A 9,403-nucleotide genomic window follows, 5' to 3' on the forward strand; every position below is an offset into this window, starting at 1 on the left:
GTTACAGAATACATTTTGGGGCATGTATTCTGTATTCTGTAATGGAATACATTTTAAAAGTAACCTTCCCAACACTGACAGGGATGCATCAGCGTAGATAAATATCACTGTTCTTCTTGACTTCCCTCATCTCTCAGGATTTCTTCGGCCGGCCCTCATCCTTTTTGCTTTTTCCTTCCTTCCTTCCTATTTTGGTCTAATGCACTCTCTCTCTTTCTCTTGCATGAATGAGTTTTGGACAGTAAACAGAAAAGGGAATAGACTGGGCCAGGCGATTCTGGGTAAGGTTGGTGTTTAAAACATACTGAGTACATGGACTTATTAACAATATCACCTGATCAGCTTCCGGAACAAGATGTAAGGAAATTACTAAACACTAATCCCACAGAGCAAATCAGAGCCTCTCTTATGAGAAATGAAGTCATATACAGTGTTAAGCGTTACAAAGTAATGCATTATTGTGCAAAATTAAGTAATCACATTACAGTTACAATTATGTTGTAACTTGTGTTATAATAGTATATTCTTGAGTTATCTGCGCACCAGGTGGATAGAAAGAAAAAAAACATCAAACAAACATGCTCTTTTCTCCTTCCTGTGCACTTGCGCTACAGTTAGCTGATTTTAGTTCAGGTGCTGCAGGAATAAAATGGTGAAGTTGGTCCAGCAAGACAACTTTTGAAGACTGTGGATGTTACTTTTATTTTTATTGCACAAAAGGACAGCATGAAGGTAAAGTGGAAACTGCATCCAGGATGGAGCAATTGTATCATACTGCTAACACAAATTTATCTCTTTGCTTACATAAATACAACACAGTACTTCCTTAAAGTTCCCTGAGCTAAAACTCACAATAAGCCCTTTAAATGAGATAAGATTAAGTATAAAACTTAAATATTAATGAGTTATATAAGATTGTCCATGTTGTGAAATTGTATTTTTTGTCAAATTCTTAGAAAATAACAGTTTGGACAGTTGTTTTGGTTTTTTTTTAATCCATTTATATAACGAAATTTCAAAGATTTCTGAGAAAACCTGAATAAAGCACATTAGGCACTTTTGAAATCACAAGCCGAGAGAGAGAAATCACATGTTGGGACAACCAGGAGTCACCAAAGGTTCACGCTGTTTTCATTTTTCATTAAGTCTTCATCAAGAACGGTGCAAGCTCGATTTAAGAGATTAGTGGAAAAGCTGCATTTGCCATGTGTGTGCGGGTGTGTGTGTTCGTGAGTGTATCTGGTCGTCTGCTGTTGTGTATACGGGACAGTGCAGGCCCTCCTTATCAGGAGGATTTATATACTTTTGATTTCTGTTCATGCGTTGGCAGTGGGACACAAACGCTGACCTCAACTTCAATCTCGTAATAAAACTATCCTCTCAGCTCTTCTCATCTCTCTCTCTATCACAGTTTTCCTCTGTTTGTGCCCCTCCCCTCAGCTCCCCCGATCCCTCCCTTTTATTTTTCTCTCCAACAATATTATTATATTTCCACCTTTTTCCACTTCTGTTTTCTTACATTCACTTCCCCCACCTTCCTCTTGCTTCCAGTAAGCCTCATTGCCCCTAGATAAAAACTGCTGTGTCATAAATTTAGCACACTCACACTTTATGACATAATCAGCACCATAAAGCTCTGTCTATATTTAGCATCGCTCACAGGCGCTGTGGCGATGGGGTGAAGGTGATGTAGCGCACTGTGTCAAGGCCAAGCTGAGCTACCTGCATTTTTAATGGTACTGATGCTTTGTTATTAGAGGAGGTGGGCATTCTGTCAGCGAGGACTCTCTTGGAGAGAAAACAACACTTAAACTTTTGCCTTTTCTAAACTTATCAATTCAGATATTGCACGGTTCATATTTTATTTATTGCTCTGGCCTCTTGTGGGTTGGTTAAAACTTTAATTCAAGTTCAGCACAGCTCATCTGGCAACAAACAACTGCAATGATATTTTGCTGCCAAGTGCAGATTAACAGTTTCAAAAGCCTCTTCTCTGAATGAGAAAAGCTGCAGTAAGCCGGGCTAAAGTTGAACATTCATATTTAACAATGCAGAGCACAAAAAGCGAAGAACAAGGAGCAACGTATCAGACCGCGATAAGTGTCCCGAGAGCGTTTCCATCGTCTGGTGTCAGCAGTGACAGCAGTCTCTCAGCGTCATCATCCCACTTTTTGAAGTTCCAGTCTGAGAGAGCTGTCTAAATTGCTGTTTGCTTTGATGGGCTGTTGAAATTTCATAGTGAAGATTTTTCTCATTTACATTTGAGTCAGGCTGAAGTTGGCCTCCTGGAGAACAGAGCAGCGAGCTTGACGTGCGAGGGAAATGTTTCTATCAGTGTTCCATTTGTTGAACAAGCATCACGCTCTGCCAGTGTTTGGCAAGCTACGCCTGATGCCCTGAGTTGTAAAGTATTTGGACAAAGTGTGCAAAGATACAGCACAGTATGCCGGGAACAAGACCAAACATGATGTTTGTGTAGTGTTTGGCAATAGTAGAACAAGTCGAATGGTGGAATCCCTCATATTGAGACACATAGTAAGGGCTACTGTTTGCATGCCGTCAATCATTGAACTAAATCTTGGATCAAAACCCATTTTCGACGATGTCTGAAATGTGAACAACTACCACAGCTCAAACACTACACTATAAACAAGCTGTGACTCACCACCGAGCCCCCTCCTCTTCAACCCCAGAGCCACAAACAAACACGCACACACCAATTACACCCGCTGAGACACATCAGTACTACTGAAGACACATCTATTGGTTTTGAGGTCAAGAGGTGGAATAGATGGAGAGTCAGCGAAACAAAAAAGCAACACAGGAAAGGGAATAGAGTGCTGGGCAACAATAGCGTGCTGTTTCATATCCAAACACACCTTTAGCATGGTTTCTCAACAAACACAGTTTAGCTCAGTGGGATAGTGATGACTCATTCCCTACTGATGCCCATGGGTCTGGAAAAACACACAAGCAGGGAACCATCTGATGGCTAAAATGATTGATAGGCAGTGGGATAGCTATTGTAATCGTAGTTGCATAACCAAGTACATCTGCAGCAGCATCGACATAAAAGGCCTTCCATGCATGTTTGGGCAAGTCGTGTGTGTTGACAGTTACTTTTCCTCCAGTGCACAGGTGTGAATTTACTTCCTCTTTGATAAAGATTTTTAACAGAGTATCCGCGTTCTGTGCTAAATGCAGGCCTCCTGCACTAATTTACAGCAACAACAAAGGTGGACTTTGGAAAAACACCCCTTTCTTCAGTTGCCTTATTGTTTATGTTACATAACAGCACTTGTGAAGGAGCTTAAAGGGAAAACATGAGGATCACAACATTATCTAGAGTCTTCTAAAGCCTAATTTGGTTTGTTTGTTTGCCTTCGGTGGGACATCAGTGAAATGAGTCAAGTGATGTTCTGGAGTGTATCGGGGATATGCTTCCTGCTGCAGGCATGAGGAGATTTTAGGTGAAAAGGCACCAGGTGAGTGGGCGGCCTCTCCCTTACCATGAAATAGGTCACATTCTTCTTGTTAACTTCTCGCTTGCTCTTTAAATTAACAATTTGTTCACATGTACGAATAAAGCTTATGTGACAGAGACATTAATCCAATTTAGTTTGTCTACAGATGGTGATGATTTTTCTTATTTCTTGTAATGGCTGTACCGTTTCACACATATTTTTTTTAAATTCAAGATTAAAAATGTTTTTTTCCCTTCTGTAAGCTAAAGACAAATATTGGAATTTTATTAACTTTTAATTTTGTGGGGCGGAAAATCATTCTTGTTGAACTGACACTAGAATTTGGTGCTCAGAAATTTATGAGATTTTCAAATGTGGAAACATTTTTTTTCTCTTTAGATCTAGAATAAATACATTAAATCCTTTGAATTTCCCCAAATGTCCCCATAATGTGTTGAAAGCGCACACTTAATCTAAAGCTAGTCAAAGTAACGGGTCATAAGTAAACAATGACTTATTTAGTGGGACAAGCCCAAAAAGTTCCACAAAGCTGGTTTTGTTCCTTGACTTTGCGTGGTACGATAATCGATAAAAATCAAAAAGCTGCAGGAATTACAAATTGCAGTTCTTAAATTATGATTCACCTATTGTGTGAAAAAGTAATTGCCCCCTAAGCCTAATAACTGGTTGTGTCACCCTAGCCTGAACAGCCTGCAATCAAGCTTTTGTGATAACTGGGGAATAATCTGTCACATTGCTGTGGGAGAATTTTAGCCCACTCTTGAACATCAACAGCCTGTTTAAGGTCATGTTAAAGCGTCTTGGCTTATATAGTAAACTCCAAAACCTTCATTTTATTTATTTTTTGAGGCATTCAGAGGTGAACTTGTTGGTGTGTTTTGGATCATAACCCTTGAAGCACTTGAGCTTCAATGGCCAGGCATTCTCCTTTAGGATTTTCTGGTAAAGAGCAGAATTCATGGTTCCATCAATTACAGCCAGTCGTTCAGTTCCTGAAGAAGCAAAGCAGCCCCAGACCATCACACTACCGCCACCGAGTTTCAATGGTGGTATGATGTTCTTTTTATGAAATGCTGTGTTAGTTTTACACCAGACACCAGCTCAAAACTTCCAAAAAGTTCAAGTTTTGTCTGATCAGTTCAAAAGAAAAATCTTTTACAAAGAGAAACTATTTAGGAACCACAGCAGTTCAGTGGGAGACCATGGAAAGTTACAGAGTGATGAGCAGCATAGTCCATAAAAGTCACACTGGTGACTCGATAACTAAGCAGTTCCAAACCTCCTCCAGCACTAACTTCATGGCATTGCTTGAAGTCACACAGTGACATCAACATGGACAAACTTTCCAAATATCACATTGAATAAGCAAATATATGACAGGCCAGAGTGAGACCAAAGATCAAAAGCTAATATTACTTGCACTTTTTAAATGTGTGACCTGTGAAAAACATTGGACCTTTGCTGTAACTCAGTCAAGCTGAATTTTTTTGCTGAAATGTGTCTTTTGCCATATTTTTTTTTACTTCTTCTAGTTTTAAATTTCTTCTAAGTAGCTTTTATTTACCAAACTAGATTCTTCTGATACAGTTTCTCTGTAGTCAAATTACCAAATTGAACTAATAGCTAATAGCTTGGAAGTCCAAAGTAGAATTCACGATTAGCGACAGTTTGTTTTTCCATTTACCTTGCAGCCCTTGCTTTTTTCATGGCCATTCGTTTGCCCATTTGCAGGACAAGGTGAACAGGGCTCCTGGTGGTAATACAGGCCACCCTGCAGTCCTGCATAATGACAGCAGCCATACGGTGATGGGAAGTGGGTGTACCACAGGTCTTCAGCCAGCGGACACTTTGGACAGGAGTAAAGGAGGCCTTTCCCCTGAGCTTTCTCCACACTCACTTTCGGGTTCCTCATCCATCTCCGTACCTGCACAGGAAAAAAAGAACAATATTTATTCTAAATAAGAAAAAAAATGCTCTGATCTGACTTATAACATTTCAGTTTCTTCCTCTGTTGTTAAAGGTAACAGCGCAAGATCTCCACAGACGCAAATGTGCATACAGTGCATATACACACACACCTTACCAGCTGCAACTCATCATCAGCTGTTTGTAATCTTATCCATGATTACATGTTGGCTAGAATGAGATACACACAATGCACTTACGAGAGGCACAGATTGTGTCTCCACTCTGCCACACATTAATCAGAAGGGGTGCACTCACACGATGACATATATGTATTACACACACACATGCAAGCACACACAAAGACATCTGATGGCGCAAAGTATGATGTTGAGTCTGTCTTTGATGAAGAATGAAAGCACAGCCTTGTTTGTCTACTCCCGGGTATGTTTTTGGCTTTCGTGTCTTTTTTCAACACCAGTGTTGCTTCACCGATACTTCGTAAAAGCTGAGGAGAACATCAGTCTTCAAGTGTGCTTTTGTGATGAAGTACCACAAGTCAAACCTTCATGCATTCACGTCATGAGCACGTGTTCTAATTATTACCCTTATGCTGTCAACAAACGCAGCACAAGTCGGTGCACGCAAGAACAATGCATACTGTACACACCGTGCTCCTTCAGTGACTAAGACCAGAGAAGCACTGTCACTTACAGGAAACACTGGTGTGTTTACGTTTGTGTGTGTGTGAGTGTGTGTGTGTGAGTGTGGAGGAAACAAAAAAAAACCTTGGTGAAAGTGGAGAGGAAACCGATAAACAGACAGAGAAACAGAAGGAGATTGACAGTGAGAGGAACCTTGTGAAATTTCATCCTGCTGCGTGACTCGAAAATTTAGAAAACACACACCACAGGGCTGTAGCCTGTGGCAGCTGAGCAGCACAGAGTCCAAAATGCAGTAACACACACACACACACATACAGCACACACGCTGAGATCGAACGCCTAAGTCGAAGGGCGGCCTCGACAGCCTGTCAAGGCATGTCGGGTCGAAGAGAAAACAGACTTGGAAAAACACTCCAGCAGGTCAACACAAAAACAAGCCAGCTGCTGTAGGGCTGCCACAGAAAACGGATGACGCACACCTAAAATAAGAAAGCAACACAAGCTTCATCAAATACATCGCGAGTCATGAACTGGCTGCACGTGATTGGAGTTCCATCTAATTACATGAGTTTTCCCTTTGTTGTTTTTGAGATCAGGTTCAAAGAGGTATGAACGGAATGTGACAGATCAAACAGTGTTCTGTCATACCTGTTGTTCACCGCGCCACGCTGACAGTGAAACTAATTACAGGTGCTGAATCCACCGAATTTGGCACAAAAACACAGTCATCCATCGCTCATTGGAACGTGAAAATGTTAGCTTTTGTTTGGATCACTGAAAAGCTGTGCACGACATCATCGCTGTTATGTATTTGCTCCTGTGTAACAAGTTGTAAATGTTCAAATATACAGTGACAGATAAAAGTACAGTTACATGCAGAATGCAGCTGTATTGACTTTACATTTCTATTCCTTGTTCTGCATGACCCAAGTCTCTGTTTGGACTCATGCTTTCCTTATTATGCAATTAGGATTATTCTGAAGCAATTAGAGAAATAAATAAACCCTGAAGGGCAGCAATAACATCAACCGGGATTCGGGAATGTTCTGCAAGGTTCTGTTTTTTTATTTTATTTTTTATCATCGCTTGGATGGAGCAGAAGGGAAGCCAAAATTGAAACCATTTTGGAAAAATTGAAAAGAAAAATGTTAGTTTACATCGATAGATACTCTGTGGGAAAGTCATTGCAGCATAGAGCGCCTGTGGGAGTACATGCGTAGTTGTGTGTGTGTGTGGGTGTTAACGCAATCTGTCCTTATTCACCAGGCGATTCATCAGTAATCCACACCATACTGTACTCCATCTGAGCCAGCACAGACATTTTGGACCACTCATATTCTGAGTAAAAAAACAACAACCAAAAAACAAAATAAAAACACAGCAGTGACACAATCAGATCAGATATGTATGTAAATCTATCCAGTAACCCAGCGGATAAGAAACTAATATGAATCAAGAGCTTAAGTGATTGTTGCTGATTTGTTGCTATCTGGGAAGATGTTCGCTGCCTAAGGCTGAAATTGTGGCAACATGAAGTAAATAACAGCTGCAATCAGTCCTTAACTTGTCATTTGAATTATTTTACTACATAAAAAAATTAAAAAAAAAGTTCTGTTGTATCCCCATAGCAGCAATGTGATTATTGACTGAGTGCATTACCTCTCTTCCACAAGCGGGAAGTAATGTTAGTCATATCCTTCCTGTTATGGCCTGCAGGCACCGCGCGCTGTTTTGTGTTTTGATCTCATGTAAATCAACTGCAAATTATTCAGGGAGCATAATTAAATTTGTTTTTAAGATTGACATGTTTTAGTCAGATTACAGCATACAGTGACTTTTCGAAATCTAACAAAGCTGCGGCAGTCATACACGGTCATTTCTCAAGATGCAATCAAGTATGCAAACTGATTTATTAACGTCTGTGACATGCAATTTACTGATAACTGCCCTGATATGTAATGCAGATAAAAAGCACGTTTTATTTTTGTGCTTGATGTCGAAGTGAACCTTCTGTGCTTGTGTTTAGAAAACAGTACAACATTTGTAAATCACCCATAAAACGAATTATGTGTGTTTTTTTCTGTTTTGCCCCATTTAGTAAATCTTGCCGCTAGTTTCTTAGGGCTACAACTAATGACTGGTTTACTAATAATTAATCAGTTATAAAACTTGAAAAAGTGTGGTACAAACTATTGTTGTAATATATTCGTTATTGTTTTAAGCGAGGTTTAGGCTAGTGCAGATAGGAAGGGCATTCGGTATAAAACTGGTGCAAAAATGAAATAAGAATGAGCTTTTCATACTGCATACTGGTTGAAGCCTGGGTTGACGATGACTGAAACCAATGCAGTTGACCAGCAGGGGCCCAGTGGATAGTGCGCTACTGCTGAACAAATACAAAAGAGTAGGAGAGGGAGGGAAGGCATGTTTAGAGGCAGTGAGAGAGAAAGAAGGACAGGAGTGTAGAAGCAAGAGTGGGGACTGTGATGGTTTGGACATGTGCAGAGGAGGGATATTGGACAAAAGGATGTTAAATATAGAGCTGCCAGGCAGGAGGATAAGAGGAAGACAAGAGAGAAATTCATGGATGTAGCGAAGGAGGACACGCAGAGATGCTAGGGACGAAGTGATGGAAGGAAGCAGATTATCTGCTGTGGGGATCCCTAAAGAGAGCAGCCGAAAGAAGAAGGAGAACGAGGTGTTGTTCACTTTTGTGTTTAGTTCCCCATTAAATGTAATAACTAATTAATGAGTACACATTTATTTGTTCAACTATTTATTTAGCTAGAACTTGAGTTTTACAACATATAGCTATGATAGTCTGAAATATGCAATGCAAAGTCTTGCAGATGTTCTGCAGCCCACAGATGTAATTATTCTGCAATTTAACAGTAATATGCAATATGCATAATTCTGATTTATTGACCTCTAGTGAGGGTGACAGTTATAATGTATCCTTGTGAGGTGAACCTTATTAGACAGTGAGACCTAAGTACCGTTTTGAGTTTTGAGTACAGTTTTAAGTGATGCTTTCATAAAAGCCAGGGCACACATTCATTAGACCTACACAAACAAACCATCACAGAAAACATTTAATACGAACCATCAACATTACACACCAGTAATGAGCCTTGTGGCAGCACTGCAGCAGAACCCAGGATATGCTGACTAGATCCTAACCACAGGACCTCTCTTCCACTCAGTGATTTCAACACAACACACACTTGTGGGTCCCGAAGTGCAACAGTGTTTTGGAATACACAAACACGCAAGCAAAAAAAGATAAAAACCTAACACACGCTGTAAACACAGACAAGCAGGGAGTCCAATCTTACGCTTGATTAGAGC

The 9,403-nt window shown here is 40.2% G+C and overlaps 1 protein-coding gene across 1 annotated transcript in view; it reads right to left on the reverse strand.

Moving 5' to 3' along the window:
* sgk1 (serum/glucocorticoid regulated kinase 1) overlaps positions 1 to 9,403 on the reverse strand; it is a 36,269-nt gene that overhangs the window by 25,515 nt on the left and 1,351 nt on the right. The window contains exon 3 of the mRNA XM_005745565.1: positions 5,170 to 5,409. Coding sequence (XP_005745622.1) covers positions 5,170 to 5,409 — 240 coding nt within the window. The remainder of the gene's footprint in view (positions 1 to 5,169; positions 5,410 to 9,403) is intronic.

The sequence above is a fragment of the Pundamilia nyererei genome, unplaced genomic scaffold (assembly GCF_000239375.1).
Source record: "Pundamilia nyererei isolate P.nyererei 1_Seehausen unplaced genomic scaffold, PunNye1.0 scaffold00161, whole genome shotgun sequence".
Classification (NCBI taxonomy): domain Eukaryota; kingdom Metazoa; phylum Chordata; class Actinopteri; order Cichliformes; family Cichlidae; genus Pundamilia; species Pundamilia nyererei.